General features: G+C 43.6%; 1 protein-coding gene across 1 annotated transcript in view; it reads right to left on the minus strand.

The window, feature by feature from the left end:
• Positions 1-21,982, minus strand: part of spock1 (SPARC (osteonectin), cwcv and kazal like domains proteoglycan 1) — a 208,702-nt gene that overhangs the window by 114,050 nt on the left and 72,670 nt on the right. The window contains exon 3 of the mRNA XM_049029730.1: positions 918-966. Coding sequence (XP_048885687.1) covers positions 918-966 — 49 coding nt within the window. The remainder of the gene's footprint in view (positions 1-917; positions 967-21,982) is intronic.

Consider the following 21,982-nt stretch of genomic DNA (forward strand, 5'->3'; position numbering starts at 1 on the left):
ATATTTTCGTGTAGCCATTGAAATTAAGAACTATTCAGCACTTTTACAACCAGCCAGAGAACATGAATCAGAATGCAGCTCCGTATCCTTACTGAGCACCACTATATTGTAGGTAATGTAGTGGTTTATGAACAGTCAGTCATTATAGATAGAATTGTTACAGTACATAATAAGCTAACAGCTCCTTGCCACTCATTGGTTGTTTTTAACATACCACATCTCCATGGTGACAATTACCATGTTCATAGCTTGCACTGTTGTGCTCTGCTGCAGTGTCACAGAAAAACCTTAGGGAGGTAGAAACTTCTTCCTGAGTACTTTATGCATCTTTCATTACTGTACACATAATACTTAACAACATCAGTACACAAAAGACTTTTTTTTCTATAATAATTCATTAAAGAGCAGAGGTTTTCATCCTGACAGCACTTTTTAAAACTGTCACGATGCAAAAAAATAAAAAACAGGTGCAGCTGGGAACAATTGTGCCCTCTAAGCTAATGTAGTGCACAAAAAAGAAATAAATCAGCTATTTGTGCTCGTCATTAATACATCTACTATATTACACACACTATAGTGTCAGTAGCTCACCCACTGTATCAGACACACTGCAGTTTCAGTTTCTCTCCCACTGTATCACACTGTGGTTTCAATAACTTACCCTTTGTATTACTTACACAGTTTTTTCCACCAGGCTCATCAGACACATTGTAATCTCAGTTATTTTGTTTCAGCCATAGCACCTGAAAACACCTACAAGCGAATCCCCCCTGTCCTGGGAAAAGGGTTGCTAAGTTACCCAATATTTTCCCCCAGGTGTGTATCTCTGCACTCATAAAGAAATGTCAAATGTCTCCCTAAGACTCAAGAAACGCGTAGTTTAGTAGCTGGCTGAAAATATTAGTTGATGGGCTTACCTTGGTCAAGGGGCTTGCTCGCAGGACTCCATGTCCTGAAGTAGTCATCCTGCAAGGGGACGACAAGACAATGGGAAAGGTGAGACAAAAAGGTATAAAGCCAGCAATTCAGCACCATGCTCCAAAAACAGACGCAACTGCCATGGGTCCGTAAACAACTAGTCACAAAAATAATGTGCAATCTTAAAACCAATCAAAAAAGTAATTATTCGCTGAAATGTCAAGGAACAAATTGTCTCTATGTGCACACATTCCCAATATACGCAAATAATCCCATATCCCCCAAGTAACAAGGAAATTATGTAAGGGGGCAATCAAGTGAAAATACACGCGGGGGATGGGGTGGGGTTTTGGCAGGTGGAGAAAGAGGAGGAGAGTGAGGAAGTAGAGTGAGAAAGAAAAGGAGAGGAGAGGAGAGGAGAGGAGAGGAGAGGAGAGGGGGAGAGTGACCTGAGAAACAAGGCTTCCAAACCCAGTCTATTTCAATCCGCCATCCAAAAGGCCAACGGCTGCGGGAAAAGGCGGAGTAGCCCAAACACTGGGCACCATGGCACACATTCCAACTATTCTTATGACACATCTGACGCAAAAGGGCAGAGAATCATAAGAATTCCCTTGAAAAATACCTCCCCCCCCCAGCCCCCCACCAGAGCAGGTCGCTCAGATAGAAGTGCTGGCGGCTTAAAAAAAAATAAATAAATAAGCTGGATCCAGCAGCTTCATAGCGCAGATTATCTCCATGTCACAGATGTGGGTTTTGTCCAATTGGACGACACTGACTCATTACCTGGAAGCGTTTTGTACGGACGTGGCCTTCAGTTTGGACCATTCAATTGGCCGTGTGGCACAGCGTGCTGCTAATTGAGCATGTAAGCCCGTGCTTAAGTTAAATGATTGTTAGTTGCCTTGCCCGGGTGTTTTTTTCCTTTTTTTTAACGAATAAGCTATAAGTAATGAGGCAAAATGTATTGTAATCCAGTAACAAAAGGCTGGGAATCACCGATTCTGCTAAGATTTAATTAGCTCCCGTGTCGCATGAAGTGGGGAATCCGACTCAAAGGCATGTAACCCTAAAAGCACAAAAAGGGGGAGAGTCATACATCCTGAAAGCATGGAGGGGGAGGCTTGTGCACAGCAAAACCAGAGAGGAGAGGACAGACAGATTTCAAGCATGGGGGGGTGTGGGGATAATCCATATGTTCTGAAACCACATAATGATGCGAGAGCATAACCTGATTTTATTCACCTCCAAATATTTTACCTCAAAGCGGCAGTTAATAAAGGTTAATTAAAACGCAACATATTACATTTTTAAATATTATTGTCCATTATGCTGGAAGCCCAGGAGACGGAATTCGAGCCAAATGGTTTTTGGCCGTGATAATTATTAAAACAGCACAAAGTGATTGCTACTTGTGCAGTAATATTCTGCGGCTTGTAGAAACCTCCAAAAAGGTTAATATTCATTGAATTTTCTGAATTGAGAGCCCTAACACCCAGATTTATACACTCTGAATGAATGGCCAAGTACTTAAAGGATTTAACTGGCGAAGTAGTTTATCATTTGATTTTAAAATGTGTTTGTTTTACACAAGTACCCAACTCTTAAACTGCAAAATTTAAATAGGGTCATGAAATGATGTATCTGCAGCCCATTCCAGTCTCCACAGGGCTCACAGCTGCAGTAATAAACGCCAGCTAACACGCTCACACATACACACACAATCATACTCTATGGACAATTTAGGAACCAACACTCGTATTTATCTCCGATATTTATTTATTAATGTCTTGCATTGCATTTTTTATTCTCCATTTTATCATTGTAACATTTTCCCTTATAGTTTGTATATGTCAATACACAGTGACAGATTGCTTTTGCCAAAGTCACATTTCACTGGCATTCTACTGCACACCTATGCATGTGACAAATAAAAAAACTTGAATCTTTCAATCTTGAATCCACTTATGTCCTCTGCCACCATGATTGTCCTTTCTGAATTCCATCATTGTACTTTTACATTGTGTTTCATTGTTGTCGATGTTCTGCACTTGACCTGTCTGTCCATGTGCATATATGTAGGGCCATGGTGCAGGAAACGGTTTTGTCACCACATACTGGTTGCCGTGACGATTAGCCTCACATGATTTGACCTGAGTTGAACACCCATTAGCCTTACTGCATGTCTTCAGACTATAGGACTATAGAACATTTTATCTATAAGACATCCATATTTAATGCCCTTCCTGTTAACAGGACATATCGAGGCAAATTCTTTGCGATATGGCAGGCAAAGATTAAATGCACAACCTACACACATTGTTTGGCACTTTGACCCTATGGGGTGTTTCAAATACCACTGCTACAGAAGTTACTCCTGAAAGAGGCCAGGCACACATCTCAGAACTACTGGAGAGGCAGAGAAAAAAATAATCTGTGTGTTATAGGAGGATAAGGGCATTGAGTCTAAGCTCTGGAATGGGTCTGATATGCAAGAGCAACAGCAGGAAATGAGCCTGTCATTCTTGAGTCCAAGGAATGGTAGATTATAGTTATCCTTGAGTAACAAACAATGAGACACACATTGTATAAACAGTAGAGGCCAGCCAGATTAACGCTGACAGCAGTACCTTATTTAAAACTGTAGCGCTCGGATACACTTGAAAACCCTGGCTCCTGAAATTTGCTAAAAAAAAAAAACTTCACTGTAGCCCAAAAAGCTGCTTTTTGCTCCTTTGTGGAAATTTAATTAGCAGAATTACAACAGTAGTATCACGTTCTACATTTTACTCCCATGGAAACATATGTTAATAAGAATGTTAATCTTTCAGCCTGCCTGATTCATGGTGATACCAGCTCGGTACCCTTGGCGACCTCTACAGCTCAGGGCTGACTGATTCGCTGTTTGTGAAACAAAAACAGAACCAGCAACCAATCACGTTCAGGGCCTTCATTGATTTTATTTTTTTTTTCCACCGATACAGGAGAGAAATATGGTACCTGTCACTATTAATTAATTACTGAAAACATACAGTAATAAGAACATGGTTTTGTAGACTAGCTATTTTGATTAAAAAATATATACGTGTATATACATAAATTTTGTTTTGACTTTTCACCAACAGAAATAGAGCCAAAAGGCAGGAGCAGTACACATCAGTTTGAATGTGCTGAGCTTTCAGAACCAAGGGCAAGAGAGTCTATTTGAAACTGTTGACACGATCCGCAGTGATGTAAGCGCTGGGCTGTGGGGGAGAGCCCACCTTCACATCTGTGCAGTGTGCGTCCAAGTGCTAATTAAACATGCTCCTTCTAGACCCACAGTGGGGACTCTTTTCCCGGTGGAGGTTTCCTCGTCTGTCCCTTTCATTCCTTCACGGTCTGCAGACTCCGACTGCATCCGTCCTCTCGGTGCCCCAGCTACCCTCCCCACCCTGCTTCGGTGGTCACATCTGCCCTGATGACACACCTGGGACCAACTATCAAGCCAGACGTTCATTAATCAGGCCTCTACTTACTCTGCATTTCAGTGTCATCTATTAACTGCTCCAATTAAAAAATACGGTCATCAATTTCTGTTCCGTCAAATTCATTAGCTCTGTACATATACCAGTGTTTTCCAGCCCCGATCCTCACAGCACACTATCAAGCCAAACTCCTTAGATCTGATTAAGATATTAATCGAATCTGATGCAGAATCAGCTTGGTGGCGCAGTGGATAGCATGGCTGCTTAACAGGAGATCAGGAGTCAAGTCTCCATTGGACTCTATGTCTACTCCGGCTTCCCTCCACAGTCCCTAAACACGTTAAGGTGAATCTTAGGTGACAAACTGTTTGTATGTGTGAATGGTGTGAGAGCCCTGCAATGGCTTGGCTATGCCTTGCTTTGTACCCCTTGTTTCCTGGATAGACCCTGGGCCAGATCTACCTTCACAGTGGCCCCAGGCAAGCCCATAGCTAGAAATACATTTGGGGGGGGAGCAGGTCACCTCAGTAGATTTCACATAGATTTCATTAATCTTTCGGTAGATTTTTGGGATCCCTTGAGTCCGTCTGGCATTGAAGAAAGTATTGGTGGACTTATTCCAATAAATAGTTCCCCTTACTTGATAATGTACAAAACATTAATAAAGTGAAATTATTAATAACACACCCACCCATTTTCTAACTGCTTATCCTAGTCATGGTCACAGAGGGGCTTGGAGGCTCCCCCAGGCAGCACAGGGCACAAGGTTGGCATGGACATTGGATGGGATGCCAGTTCATTACAGGGCACTCACACGCACACACCCACACACACACCCACGCAATCACACTCTACGTGCAATTCAGAAATGCCAACTAGCCTGACTTTGGACTGCAAAGCCTCCCATTAATAATACAAGTTTATTTTATTTTAATTAAACCGGCCAATACTTATTTGTTGGACCCCAAAGTCATGAGTCATTTTTGATTAACTAAAAATAATTAATAATTATTGTATGTCAGGAGGTGTTCTGGCCAATGGTACGCTGGAGATGGAGATTTAGCTGAGTGTGTTAGCGCTTTCAGAGTATTAGTGTGTTTCATTTTACCTACTAGTCCACAGGCCAGAAATTTATGTATGTGCCCAAAGGGAATAGGTTTGGTTTCAGTATTGGTAGTGATCAGACCCACACAGCCCCCCCCCCCCCCAAAAAAACACACACGGTACTCACACAATATCAGTAGGGACATGTCTTTACTGTCCATACTGAAATCTACGACATTGCCAGAACAATCCTCTCTTATCCACATAGAACATGGGAATCTCACAAATGTTTACACATCTGTCTTGTAAATAAAGAGTCGTGTTTCTATGTTCCCATCTTGAATTTTGAAATTTGTTGGGGGGGGGAGGGGGGGCGGTCCTGATCGTAGCTGTATTCTGTTCGCCATCCTGATAGAAGATACTTCTCACACTGAAGCACTCATTTTGAGTTCTTTAGAACAGTGCTTCCCAATCGGAACCTCGGGGACCCACAGACAGTTCACATTTTTTGCAGGAGCTGGGAGGGGGTAGAAACATGGAGCGATTGAAGGTCCCTGAGGATCTAATTGGGAAAAGCTGGTCTAGAAGCATCGCATAGGTCTCTTCACACTTATGACATACTCTGCTGCAAATAATGCTAACACGACTGAAAAAAAAACACATTTGCTCATAATTGTGTTCAATTCAAAACTATAACAATAAAAATCTAAGCAATTCTTTCAATCAACAGCCCAATCAAGCCTAATTAAGAGCTCAGGCAGACCAAAAACAAGGATCAGAATTGAGAAACACTAATGTAGACCAATCAGGCCCCCATATGCTTCAAGTCGGGAGTAATGTTGCCATACTGTGGTATCACTGCTTGCAAGCAACTGTAATGATATCCATTTGAGATAATTGTACAGCCAAAAAGCACAACTCTGTTTCAGTCTATGCAACAGGTTTATTTATAGAGCTATTGTTGGTCTATTATTACTCCTGCAATGTTTTATTGTGATTACTATAAAGACAATTGTGGCAAATACATAGTTTGTTATATGGAAACAAGTTTTAGCATGGAGCATGACTATAGTCTAGCGAGGTTAACACTCATCTGTGATATTATTATACCTAGAGTGTCACTATTACCTGATATGTTTCTGTAGGCTGAATTTCTGCTGCCCTGTATTATATTGCTGTTATCTAAGATTACAGTCTGGACTACAAGCATTATCTATGATGTTACTGCAATCTGTTCAAACCAATAGGAATAACAAAACCCAGCGATTCCAATACAGATAGTTTTCACAGAATTTAATTAGTATGACATTCAGACTACGTGTATGTAGGCCTCTCTTTCAGGAACATTGTAGATATTCTTCTGAAGAAAGCTAGAAAACCTGACCACCTGTAGTTTGTTAGCTAAAATTAATCACCTGCCCTAGAGTTGAAAAGAGAAGATTATTGTGCTAGGTAAATGATGGAAGACAGAAGACACTGGCATTGCTAAGTCTTCCACTGTTATTCTTGACTAGAACAACTCTCCTCCCCAACACAGACCGGCAGACACCAAAGCCCATTCTGACACTCCTCTGACAATGTCCTGCCCAGGTTAACCAAAAATTTATTCATATTTTTCTTACTAACTTTCAAATCCTTTCTGTGCCTCACTTTGAAATGATTTATCCTTTAGTACAATATTTCAGTTAAAGAGGCTCTTGCCCGTGCGGATATCAGTGGCCGATGTGGGTATGCCACAGACTCCTGCCAGAGACCACTCAAAGAAAAACCAAAGGGACTTTTCTATGTGTCTCCATGATGATTTAAAACCTCATGTTGAGGAGTAAAGAAGAAACCAATGGAGCTCTCAGGTTAGTCAGGAGTAGCATAAAGCCCCAGAGATTCATTATGCAGAGAAACCTGGAGTTTCCCTGGATACAGACACATACTTCACCAACACAAGAAACTCCAGAGATTCTCCCATAAAGAGCAATCCAGAATTCCCTCCGTTTTGGGAGGTTTGGGGCTTTTTTTGTTGCGGGGAAAGACCCAGATGGTTCTTGATGCATCTCACATAGCCAATGGCTACCTGTCAGCTTCCATTTCAAACACGGATGAGATGAGATCATTGGTCCAGATCTGCCTGGCACCAGTAGGTAGTTTCACACGGAGAACTACAGTTACTGCCTGAAATAACCATTATCACTTTGGTGTCCAAAACATTTTCTTCCAATAGATGACAATCCGATAGCACTGCTGCTATAGCTAGTTCCTCAAAGCACTAAACAATGCATGGAAAACATAAGTGACAACAGTAGGGCTCTCTATTTTTTTTTTTGGCTCTGATATCCGCACACGTGTCAGAGCGTCACCCACATTCTGTCGGCGTGGGCCTGGCATCTGCCACGACACCATAGAAGATGAAGAATGTACTGTATAAAGAGCAAAAGCCAGGATGGGGCAGGGCCTCTGTTCAGTCTGTGAGCGAGGGAAGCCAAGGCGCCCCCTGGGGGTGTGGGCCGAGCGATGCGGCTTTGTTCCTGGCTATGGGCAAAGACTGAGACACTTTGAAGACGCCGGGATGGCAGTCAGCTCTGCAGGCTTTCGGCAGCCAAAGGAAGCGGAGCACTGGAATGATAATAGCCTCTGCAAGGCCTGCTGGGTAAAGGCTGCATGTGGCGCATAGCAAGTCAGATAAGGACAATTATCCAAGCGTCCATATCCATGGGTACATGCCGAGCATGAGATACGCACAGGCACACACATGTACTGTATGAAGAACAGTGAAGACTATCTACAGACAACCAAATGTAAACAACGAAAAAAGCCTTTCCTCCCACAAACGCGAGAACAAAGAAATAGCTGTCGCTTTGCATATGCCCAATACATTGGATTATAAATGAAAATCATCTACACTAAAACACAGAAACTTAAAAGATAGAGTGAGATGGATTAAAATTACACAGTGGCACCATCCAAATATCTTTCTAATTGCGGGAGTGTCACAGGAGGTGGGCTGAAATGCTGAGGTCATAGTGAACTTTTGTGAAGACAAAGCCATCATATGAAATCCATTCTTGGACGTCCCAGGCCTGTACAGGCAGAACAGCAAACAGGCCCTTTTAAAGTTCATTTCAGGTAGCTAGACTGGATACAGGCTGGTCATGAATCACAAACACACCAAAATAAATCTACTAAGCTTATGCAAACAACATTTAAGCATGTAGCACATACCTATGAAAAGCCAACAGGTACCGGCCATCATATGTACAGTAGGTATGGTAGGATAAGACTATACTGTCGATTCCACCATGCGTAGGGGATACATGGGACTGAAATTATGTGACTCTCAGACTGCACACTCAGTGTGCTAACAGTGATAAGCAAAACAGATAAAAGCATTCAAATACATACATGTATACAAAAAAATAAAATTACTTATTAGATATTTAACTAAATGAAATACTAAATACTGCCCTGCGATGGGCTGGCCCCCCATCCTGGGTTGTTCCCTGCCGTGTGCCCATTGCTTCCGGGATAGGCTCCGGACCCCCCGCAACCCAGTAGGATAAGTGGTTTGGATGGATGAAATACTAAATATTACAAAATCTGTTCACTATGCTCTGTTCAGAAGTTCAGAAGGGCTTAGACATAAACACCTTGGACAAGCGAAGCAGCCACTCTGGCATTTTATACCACTTACCACGTGCCCTCTACACCACTCTTACACCACAGTTGCCCCAGTAGCTTAGCTACCACCGTAATCCAACAATCATTTATATTCCAGCTACTGGCAGAGAACCGCTATTACCGTAGTTAAGTTACATCCCAGCCGCCACGATGCCCCGGCATTACATGCCCTGAACTCACCAGTCCGTCACATGTTTTCCTGGGAAGAAATCAGCGAGCAATTGCTTCTGAGACGAACCACCATTGAGGCCATTTTTTTTTTTTACATCTATTCTACAAAAAAACAAGCACATAAGTAAAAGCAGGAAAACCGGAGGGACCACTGGGGCTTGAGATGGGGTTCGAAGACGGACCGTCGGAGATCTGATATCTGACGGAGGACATGGACAGGTGTCCCCACCCCCTCACCCCCCCAGCCAACCCCAAAGCCTCAGAAAAGCCACTTGTTTCATTTCCCATCACAGATATCAGTAAGCCCCCGCTGGGGAGGGGAGTAATGGGATCGGCAACTCACACGGCGGGGGAGAAGTCGGTTGATCTCCCTGCAGGGAAGTACAACCCCCCCCGTGACAGGCTACTGATGCAACCTGGTGGGGGTCAGTCTAATGGGGCAGGCGACTGTACACATCACAGCCACACTAACACGGAGGCCACACATTGACAGGCATATCATTCCCCGCGAGTGTCCCTCCACAGACCTCCTTACACACCGTCTGGAAATCATTTTCAGTTCTCCCTATTGATTTTTTTCCTCTTTTTTTATTTCCTCGGGGAAATTGACTTAAAAGTCTCCTGTGGTCACTTGCGGAAATGCATGGAGCTAAATGACATCAAGATGACTGATATCCCCAGCGAAATATGCCAATATGCTGACCGCACATCCACACCAGAGCGTGATATTACCGCAGAGGCATATTCCTATAAGGGGCTGCAGGACGACTAGCACTGCCAGGCTTGCAATTGGACATAGCATTGCTCCACCCCTCCCATCTACTTAAATGTCCTAAACCCATTTTCCTGCGATGTTCATATGCAATATCATTTGCACGGTCAAAGCCCATGTCTGCATTGACAGAGACACTATTCTGCACTTAATTTCATATTCAATGTGCTACTTATAGTACATTTTAGGTATGTAGTTATTTCTGCTAGAAATCCATCCGGTATTGTGTTAACTCTCTTGTATTACGCATTTAACTGCATTACATTTATATTGCATGCATCATATGTTGTAGACCTTAAGCTGTGTGTTTACTCTGTATAGTGTAACTATTCTGTGTGCTATTGTCTCTTGTAATAAACCAATACACCAATAAAAATTTCCAGCATTCTCGATCATATGGCACTGCAGATTCTACAATGCATTAGGCACACACATTCTAATCAGGCAGCCCAACGCGCTAAGTACACATCCAGATGACTGTTAACAAATTAGCCACACACTCAGCTCCCTGTCAAACGTTTCACTCTTCTATGTGTTTTCCCACATAATTAGATTAGAATAGATTATGATTATAAAGCAGTCATCAAGCCTGAAATGCCAGCAAAAGTCATTAGGTTCAAAGAGCAGGTCATCCATTCATCCATCAACTTCCTGTTCCGCTTACTTAACCGAAAGTGGCATAGACGTACAACAAATATTATTTCATCCACTTCTCATACCTAATGGAGGATCACGGTGAGCCAGAAGCCTGTCCCAGAATGCAGAGGGACAGAGGCAGGGGAGATCGTGTATGGCACAGAAATCTTTCATCCTCTCTTTTTGTTATTATGATTATCATCGTTGTTATCAGTAATATTATTACATCAGTAAAAGCAATTGGGGTGAATTACAACAGCACGGCAACACCTGACAGGGCGATTGAAGGATCAGATTTTAGCCTAGAAAAATGTAACATCTAAAATCAAATAAAGGATCCTTTCAGGTCTATACACACCCCTAAGCTGTGGGATGAAGTGGCAGGTGAATCATACCAGTAACCGATGGCATCGGCCCTTGTATATTCCGTCCAGAACACAGAAATATCCCCATTATATAAAAATGCACATATCTACTCATGCTACTTATGACACAATGTTGACTTACCTCCACTTCCTTCATATGGGTGCAGGGAAAGAGAAAGAGAAGGAGAGAGATGGTTACAGGTGCCAGTGGAGCTGTAGGGGGTGCCTCGTGCTTTCAGCACAGCCTGCAGACAGGATGTCCTCAGCGGAGGTCAGCAGAACAGATTGGCGGAAGAACCAAGTCATCTGCCCTCCATCGCCGGAGCACAACTCTCCAGATATCTCACCCTATCATCAAGAAGTCCTCTATCTGCCAGGCCCCTGCACTCTTTACATGCAAGGTTAGATTGGAGATGGTCGTTCTCCCTTAAAACCAAACCCAGCGAAAAAGCTTGTAACATCAATGGCCTTTGCTGGAGGTTGCAAATCAACAAAAATGAAAAGAAACTGTAGATGTTCAGCCAATACGGTCACCCCAAGCAAGAAAACAGAGAAACAGCCAAATGGATGCTACGCCAAATGACTGCTAATCGCAACAGCCAAAGACACTTGACAGGAAGAACTCACTAAAGCAGGTAGATACCCTGGAAGCCTCAGTGGCTTCTCACATGATGAGATCTTCTAACGAACTACAGAACCCAGGTAAAATCAGCAGCTCTTATGTTCTACCGAATGTCTGGTGTTCCTTAAACAACCTAATATCCTCTTAATACATAAAAAAATAAATATACCACAAAACATGGCAACATCCTCCAACAATGACCCCAATAAGATATTATATTCTGCCCCGAAGCAGCTTCCTGTTCCAGCAGTGGTTGCATCGATATTGTTGTATGAATTGTGCTTCATGTTAACAGCTGACAGACATAAAAATACAAAGGCACATTGGGTTTCACTGCAGTTGAGGCTATTTATCCATGTCATGGGAGAGCTTGCAGTGAAGACATCACATACAGTATGGGGGCTTATGTTTTCTTAGATATGCAACTTATAATAGGCACTACATAGCCATCTCCTTTCAGATGGTGTTTTTATTTATAGGACATCTAAAATGACCAACATCTCACTGCAAGAGGTCTCAATGGTTCTCACTGCACAAGCAATGCCTGTCCACACACTGTTCTGGTGCAGTGGATTATTTAGTGCAGTGGTCGCTCCACAGGAATGAGGTACAGTTAAAAGGGGAAGCGGACAGCATCCAGCCAGCATGATACCGTTTCAACCAATAGGAATATGCGGGATTAAACGACATAACGTGTTCTCTGCAATGAATGAGGAGACCATAAACGCAGTCAGAGATAAATGTTTTCTTTCACCCCAGACAAGTGACCTTCCTTTCGTTCCGCACACAAGTAATAAATAGATCAGCCGTGAAATATTCAGCCTAGGCCATCCATCTCCAATGAAAAGCCAGTTTAGTTAAACTGATTCCATTTCAAAAATAATTCCATTGCCTCAGAGAGACAGATGGTGATAATTTCCTCCTATCCTTTGCACTGTTCACTGCAAACTGCTGTGTTAAGACAACATGTAGGCTTTTTGGCCATGAGTTTTATGCGAAGTCCCATTACGGTGGCAGGAGGCAGGGCAAAACCCTCCCATCGTTAACGACGCCCTCTAATTGCAGTGGCAGGAACCGGCAGCATTAGTCTCTCTGACCTCCCCATTTCCTTCCTTCCATTACGATTCACGCTCAAAGATCCCATGATTATAGTTGGACCCTGTCTATGCATGAATTATGCATGTGATTAACACTCTAGACACTTGTAAACAGTACTTTTCTTACTCTGGGAGCTTAATGTGACCTCGCTCTCAGAATGGTAACTGCTTAAAAGCCGAACGGCTTGCCAGATCACCCTGCGGCTGGATTGCTGGTGAAGGCCCATCCCTTAGCCTCAGATCAAGGCCAAATCTCACGCACACAGCTCCAAGGGCCACGGGAAGAGGCTGCATCCCCGGGAATGGGGGAGTTCAGCTGTCATCCGAGCGACAGCAAAAGAAGAATGAGCTAGAAAAAGACTGCTGCACCGAAAAACTGCCTGTGTGGCTTTCTGTGCTCGTGCATCTGCATATGTTAATGTACACAAGAGTGTTTGTTTATAGAGGAAGTGGATGTGTGTGCTTTTAAAGTAAGCTTGTATATAGGAATGTGATTATGAGCTCAGGGGCCTGCATGCTTGAGTATTTGTGTGTCTGCTACTGGCAAATCCAGGCCACGGCTCTGGAAACCTGCCCGTGCCATAGAGCAGACATCGGCTCCCATCTGCAGTTTTTATTAGGGCTCAATAACGTTCTCCACCGGCAGATCGACAACGCCCTCCGGCGAGCGAGCAGCTGGCGGAGCTCAAACAAAAGGCAGCGCCCTTTGTCACTCGCTGACATCAATGAGTAAATCGAGAGAGATTTGCCATCTCAATACAAGCTCCCCGACTTTAAAGATTTTTGTTCAGGGGAATCATTTCTATGGACAGCAAGTCGACCTGTGTGGTTCATCACCGGTCAGCAAGAGATACAAGCTTCATTTCTGCTGGAGAAGGTTATAAAATAAACAACTGAGGAAATTATGAAAACAATTAATTTTTTTTAATTATTGTTAAAGAGGTGGTGAGTGACTTAGTGGGATAAGTCAGGGTGCTTGTGATCCGAGGAACGCTGGTTCGAGCCCAGGCTTCTGCACGATAGTCACATGTCCACGGGACCTTAACCCTCAGTTCCAGGGGCGCTGCCCATTGGCTGACACTGTGCTGTGACCCCCCAAGCCATTGAAAGCAAGATGGGGTGGCCAAAGAGAAGAATTCCTATGTATCTGTACTCATACTTGTGCAAATGGCAAATAAAGGATTTATTCATTTGAAAAGTTATCAGACCAACAGGTCCCAATCGCTTCTGAGGTGACAGTGAACCATAAATAAACCAGACAAGACTCAGTCCTGCAGACTTTACCACGCCTAATGGTTATGGTCCTGTAACTGTCGGCATTAGGCAGCAATGCTATAGCAATGTCACGCTAGGCTCAACATGCCATCTGTCACGTCTCATCCATTAATTCATCAAATAAATGGCACGCAGCAGAGCAGGGGCGGAAGTCGAACCCACAGTCCTGGGGGAGTGACATCACAAAGGCACCTACTGAGTGCCTCAGTGCATCGAGGTTAAAAAGGTCCGTGTGAGTTCCTGCAACCCCTTGCCTGCTTCTCCCACCAGCCCCCCGATGACAGAGCATTCTCATGGCTTTGCTCATGGGTCACATTAACATGTTATTTATTTAGCAAATGCTTTTATCCAAAGCAATGTACTTTTTTTCCAGAAAGCATGGTCAGACAGCCCCTACAGCAATGGGGGAGAGGTTAAGGACCTTACTCAAGGGCTCAATGGTAAAACCCTGGGATTAGAATCAGTAACCTTCTGATCACAGAGACAGCATCCCAACCCCCAACCTGCTGAACTGCCGCCTCCACGCCCACCGCCCCAAGCCACACATCGTCCCCCATCGCCCTCCCCCCCCCCAGATTACAGTAATTCTCTGACAAGCTGCAGTACATTCATCCAAGGAAGAGATGAAAATGAAAACCTTACATGAAAACTGAGAATTTGTTACAAGTCATGGTGACACAACTGGTTACTCACTGAAAAGATGTTGCGATTCTTGGATGACAGATCCGCGATGGCAAATGAATGGGATTTCCTTTTTGCGGGATGTGGGGGGAAGAGCTTCCTCCTTGGGAGTCCACATAGCGCTGCCAGCTTCCCCAGCTGTTTACGGGCCGTGTGCACCTCTCCAGGTGTTTACAGTGCAAGGTCAGGTTATAGCACAGGGTCAGCTGTTTACAGCAGTTAGCAAAGCGGTCGTTTCCCCACATACGGGGCGAAACTGCCTGTCATAGCAATGCTTGTCTGCTTGCTCATCCATCATGGGTCATGACAGCACCTAGGGACCCGCAGAGGGGGGTGGGTGGTGGGGGAATAATCTGCCTGCACTTACGCACGGCAGGCCAGCAGATCAGCACGCCACTCAGGCATAAACAGCAAAAGCTCCTCTAGATCTCCGTTATTGCGAGGCTGAAATTGCCTCATTTCATTTGAGAGGGTTCTCCATGGGGCCCTCAAGACGAACGTAAATGTACAGGCAGCTACCTGGACACAAACTCATTACGGTCTGTATATCTTTCATCGGAGGTCAATAACCACTGCGGTTCCAGCCAACCAAAATAAAATGAAACCTTTCCTTATCTGTGCTTTGGTGTTGGTAAAAATAAAAACAACACACTAAAGGTTTTTTAATATTATGTTTCACATAGTAAGACTGCATTTTTTAAAACATATTTATACATGTACGATTAGGGCAGTAGCAAAGCTTAGGAGAACACAACACCACAGTTAAATAAGAACCATATAAGAAGTTATGCATGTGACACATACTTCAAGGAGAAAATCATAAGGGAATTATTTTATCTCATGCTATCCTTGAAATGAGCACCAGGACTTGCCTGTAGAAAAAATGCACAGAAAGTGGGAAATGCAAAATCACCCCTCAAGAGCCACCATAACCATCTATAGAAATACCACAGACAATAGAATGAAGAACAGTGGAGAGATTTGCATTACATCACTTTAAGAGAATGTTGGAAGCATCCGTTACCAAAGTACCCCGATGAGATTTTTCCAGTCTGAGATAAAATTATAAATATTTCAGTGAATAGATCCAAGTGCATGGTCTAATGAGGAGCAGTAGTAAGATCATTAAAGGCTAAACTTGAGGGGCATAGGTCATTGTGGAACAGTGACCAGGATACTGAACTGTGGACCTGAGGAATATGGGTGATTGTGGAACAGTAATCGGACTACTGAACTCTAGACCTGAGGAACATGGGTCATTGTGGAACAGTGACCAGGATACTGAACTGTGGACCTGAGGAATATGGGTGATTGTGGAACAGTAATGGGGATACTGAACTCTAGACCTGAGGAACATGGGTCATTGTGGAACAGTGACCAAGATACTGAACTCTAGACCTGAGGAATATGGGTTATTGTGGAACAGTGACCAGGATACTGAACTGTGGACCTGAGGAACATGGGTCATTGTGGAACAGTGACCAAGATACTGAACTCTAGACCTGCGGAATATGGGTCATTGTGGAACAGTGACCAGGATACTGAACTGTGGACCTGAGGAATATGGGTGATTGTGGAACAGTAATCGGGATACTGAACTCTAGACCTGAGGAACATGGGTCATTGTGGAACAGTGACCAGGATACTGAACTGTAGACCTGAGGAATATGGGTGATTGTGGAACAGTAATCGGACTACTGAACTCTAGACCTGAGGAACATGGGTCATTGTGGAACAGTGACCAGGATACTGAACTGTGGACCTGAGGAATATGGGTGATTGTGGAACAGTAATGGGGATACTGAACTCTAGACCTGAGGAACATGGGTCATTGTGGAACAGTGACCAAGATACTGAACTCTAGACCTGAGGAATATGGGTCATTGTGGAACAGTGACCAGGATACTGAACTGTGGACCTGAGGAACATGGGTCATTGTGGAACAGTGACCAAGATACTGAACTCTAGACCTGCGGAATATGGGTCATTGTGGAACAGTGACCAGGATACTGAACTGTGGACCTGAGGAATATGGGTGATTGTGGAACAGTAATCGGGATACTGAACTCTAGACCTGAGGAACATGGGTCATTGTGGAACAGTGACCAGGATACTGAACTGTAGACCTGAGGAATATGGGTGATTGTGGAACAGTAATCGGGATACTGAACTCTAGACCTGAGGAACATGGGTCATTGTGGAACAGTGACCAGGATACTGAACTGTAGACCTGAGGAATATGGGTTATTGTGGAACAGTGACCAGGATACTGAACTGTAGACCTGAGGAATATGGGTTATTGTGGAACAGTAATCGGGATACTGAACTGTGTAACTGAGGAATATGGGTCATTTTGGAACAATGCGCAGGACATTGAACTATAGAACAGAGATTCCTGGCTCACTGTAAAACAGTGGTTATATACTGGAAACATGCACTTCAACTGTATTGAAAGGAGTCTCCAACAAGTCACGTGCTGAAAAACAGACTGATATCAACAGTGCTGCAGCCAAAAAGAAGGCCAGGTAAATTCGTTCAGACTTGCAAGAATTGAGACAACACACTGGGAAACTCAAATGAAAGCTAATGGAAAAGTAACATTTCGTTCTTAAAGATATACTGACTGGTCGCACTAGGGAAGCACTCGAGAAACACTCGCACCCAGAGATCTCAGCACACAGCCCTCAAATCTCTCCCCGTGCCACAAACACACACCCTGCCAGGAGAAAAACCAAGAAAAAAAATCTGATAACAGTTCCTCTTTTAAACATTTAAGACCAGTCTTCCAGAATAAGAAGCTGTGGGTTCTCACAGGGATCGAGTTCTACAATTGAGATTCTATTCCCTATAATGCAGATGGATCCCACTTCTAACAGGAAGAAGCCAGGTCTGATTGTGACATGCTTTAAGCTTTACAATATAAGTCTACTACTAACAGAGCTACTGACTGATTTCAGAGCTTGACTGAGAACCAGAAGTCATGCTCCTCGAGTCCTCTCTACTCGTAGTGTTTTCAGTAAAATCCTCTTGCAATAAATAAGTTAAATTATACCTTTAACTATTTCAAGTAACTATGCTGAATCATTCACAAAAAAAAAGAAATATTAATCCTTTGGTCAAAGCATGTGTCAACCTTCTGATCCATTCTTCCATCCATCCATCTTCCAAACTACTGGGTCGCGGGGGGTCCGGAGCCTATCCCGGAAGCAATGGGCACGAGGCAGGGAACAACCCAGGATGGGGGGCTAGCCCATCGCAGACCTTCTGATCACATTGGTCAGAATCGACTTCATTAGCCAAGGTGCTACTTCATTGGACAGTTTCTACCTCATCAGTTAGGCGCTACCTCATTGGACAGCTTGTACCTTATCAGTTAAACACTACCACAATGGACAGATTCTACCTCATCAATTATGTGCTACCTCATTGGACAGCCTCCACATCATCCATTAGGTGCTACTTCATTGATCAACCGGCACTTCACTGGTGAGGGCAGCTACTTCTCACCCATATTGTTTCCTATTCCAGTTGGCGGCTTTTCAAAGGATGGAGTTGTTCTTCCCCAGCAGCAGTGCGGAGACCCACCGTGTTTCTTGATCTGGTTCAGGCAAAGACAAGCGAAAGGGCCTGGGGCTCTCACTAATGAGCTTACTATCAGGGGAACCAGTTTATCTCTCCACAGCAGAAAGCAAACAAAATTAAATATTCAAATCCATGTGTATTTATTTGCTTTATTGACGCGCTTCCTCCTCAATATCATGGCCCCTGACTACCTTCGAAAGCCTCCTGCCCACTCAGGAGGACAGTAATTAGATGGGCACCATGCCCACACCACCAATAAACAAGAGGAATACAGGGAATAAAATTCACTTGTTCAGCTTCCTTGCTAACGTCCTGCTTTCTAATTCATGCACACTCACAATCAGACAGACTCAAAATCACACACACTCAAGCATATTACAAAATGATGCTTTATTTTCCATCTACACAGGTAGAGGTACATTGGAACTCTTATTTTTGCATATCCTGTGTTGCTTATCTTTGAAACATAAACACATATATACAGCTCGAAATGAAGCCCGAAGCAGGAGCGCCAGGTCAGATCCCTTCTCCGGGCCCCCTAGAGCATTTCAGGGGGGTTTAGGCCCTTATGCAGGGACCCAACAGTGAAATCACCACGTCATCCATGAGATTTGAACCAACAACCTTCCACTCACAGGCACAGATGCCTAACCTATCACCTATCATATATATATATATATATATATATATATATATATATATATATATATATATATATATATATATATATATATATATATATATACACACACACACATTCAATTATGGTAAAAGCAGGAAGCCACAGCTGACCCATTACTTAACAGTATGATCATTGTACTTCCATGTCAGAGGAAGCAAGCACATACAGTTCCTGTGTTCTACCCTGATATTTTTACGCCTCTGAAGGATCCCAGGCATATAGCCCTGTTTGAAACCTTCCCTCCTGAAATTTGTTTGGTCCTGGTAGTAAAATAGGACAATAATAGTTTAAACCCCTCCCCCAAGCAGACCTATGGACTTGGCTGATCCAGTCACAAACTGCCCCAACTCTATGGCTGCTGGCACAATCACTGACACCAACCAAGAGCATACAGCAGAAGACAGCAAGAGGAGGTGAATGGAGAAGAAAGGCAGGCAGCTGTCAGAGGAGAACATTGGAGTGTCCACCAGGAGCCCAGAGAGGACAGACCACCTCCAGTCCAGCATTCTGGTTTCAGACGTGTCACCCCACAAAAGGGAACCATCTGCTGTCATTTCACACCTAAGAAAGCTCAACCGTGGACGCGAAGAGCTCAAACAGTCCTTTTCCTCAGATGTCCTTCAGGGAAAAGTTGAGAGCAAGTTTTCATGGGCAGCCGTGGCCACGCGAGCAGCAAATTCTGCGAGGAGTTTGGGGGCAAACTGGCAGGTACGTGCTTGGGGCCGACGAAGAACATAATTGCTGGTCACAAGCTCGGGAGGTGGAGACATCACAGCTAGTAAGCACTCCCCCAGCCTTGTTCATTTAGCCAGGGCCATCTCCAATTTGCTTTTGCAAAGTTATAATTAGCACATGATCTACGTTCACCTGCTGCTCCAGATACATGCATAAACATCATTTACTTTTCCATTTGTAAATGAACAACGGGATTGTAAAGCCTTTTAAACTAACATATGTAATTTTAGTCTCACCTCTGACAACCTTTCACTAGGTTCAGCCTTCCAAAAAAACAGACATTTTTGTAATCTTCAAGCTGATGGTCAACACTGGACAGGGAAGTTGAGCATGCGGCAGCTGATGAGGCAAAGGGTTGTGGGTCAGTTGGCTGCTTCTGTCTGACAGAAGAGTTGCTCACTTTTGACAGTGGTCAGGGACTAGAGGCCAGACACCCAGGCCTGGCTATGGCAAAGTGCCTCCTCACACTACTTTGCACTGTCCAAGTTGAGTCTTTATCCAATTTACCTCCTGGGGTAAGGGCCAGATGCCAGGGAAGCACAGTCTATGATATCTAGGCCATGTACATTCTATTTCATTCTTCAATGATAATATCTAGCTGTAAAGTAGAAAATTTGAAAATGACCCAGTACAGGGTCAGGGTGAGGCTGGAGCCTATCCCAGGAAACAGGGCACAAGGTTGAAGAACATCTTGATCAGAGTGCCAGTCCATCACAGGACATACATTCAGCGATGCTGATTCACCTAAACATATGTTTTTGGTGAAGCTTGCTACCCATCGTACCAACCTTGCCACCCAACCTGCAAACTCGTCATAGATACAAGCTTATAATAAAAATAAAATATAGCAATAATAAATATGGTATCCATCCTACTTAAATTTCTTTTCCACTATGCAAAAGCCTTGATTATATCCCACAAGCATTCATCAAGCAACAGGTATTGTAAGACTATCACCAAACAGACTTCGTAGGAAAAGGCCACTGAGTGAACTTTAGTGATTTTTCCGCAGTGACTGATGCGAGACCTGGACAGCCCATCCAGGATGCAGCAGACTGTATGCCTGCAGCTACTTTTCACTCACACAGGATCGTGCCTCCCAGCACCACACTATCCAAACCCTTCACTCTTAGATCAATCCCCGAATCTTACTCATAGAGATTCCTCCATTCATCAATGAGTGTTTCTTTGAGGCACCTAACACCCACTCCTGCACAGGAACAATTCACAGCAGTACCATATTTTTCAATAGACCTAAACAAATATAAAGTAAACGCAAATGCAAACAACTATGAATCTACAGCATCAGTCTTAAGTTCTGTGTAACATACTAGATCCACTAAGGTATTCGACTGTTTCCAGCCATCAAGCCACACAGCACATTAAAATATATTTCTCTGTATACAATGAAACTATGAGCTAATGTCACCCTTACCAAACAGTGACCCTGAGCCCCAGACCATGGGTTCTGCCTAATTAGCATGCAAAAATCTATTGGGAATCATTAGCAAAACTACATGTGTGCCAACCACAAATAACTGGGTTGCTACTTAACTATAGCCCAATTCCACGGGCTAAACAGTAATTGTATTCTTGGGTAAAAACAATGAAGTCAGAAGAAAACTTACTATACTTTTTTGCAATTTGTAAGGTCGTTTTAAGTGGACAGGGCATCAGATAAGACTGTTAAGTATGGGTCTTTTCTTGCCAAGACAATTTATTTTCTGCCCCGTTGCCCTTTATTGTATCCCCATTTTGTAAAAAAAACCTTGGTAATGAGACACTCAAACTGGATAAGTAGTTCTTTAATTCTTTGTGAACACATCCATACATCAAACTGGTCATCTCCTCACTTTTAACACTTTAGAAAGCAGAATCTGGTCTCTAAGATGGTAAGATAACACAGATGTTTCAGAAAAAGGGAGAAATCAGAGGTTAAGGCTATCCATGCACCTCCATGTCACGTGGATAATGAACCTCCCATTCCATGCTCTAGCCCCCATATCACGTGCATAATGAGCTTCCCATTCCATGCTCTAGCCCCCATATCACGTGGATAATGAACCTCCCTTTCCATGCTCTAGCCCCCATATCACGTGGATAATGAACCTCCCATTCCATGCTCTAGCGTCCATATCATGTGGATCATGAACCTCACATTCCATTCTCTAGCCTCCATATCATGTGGATAATGAACCTCCCATTCCATGCTCTAGCCCCCATATCACGTGGATAATGAACCTCCCATTCCATGCTCTAGCGTCCA

This window comes from Brienomyrus brachyistius, chromosome 10, assembly GCF_023856365.1.
Source record: "Brienomyrus brachyistius isolate T26 chromosome 10, BBRACH_0.4, whole genome shotgun sequence".
NCBI lineage: Eukaryota > Metazoa > Chordata > Actinopteri > Osteoglossiformes > Mormyridae > Brienomyrus > Brienomyrus brachyistius.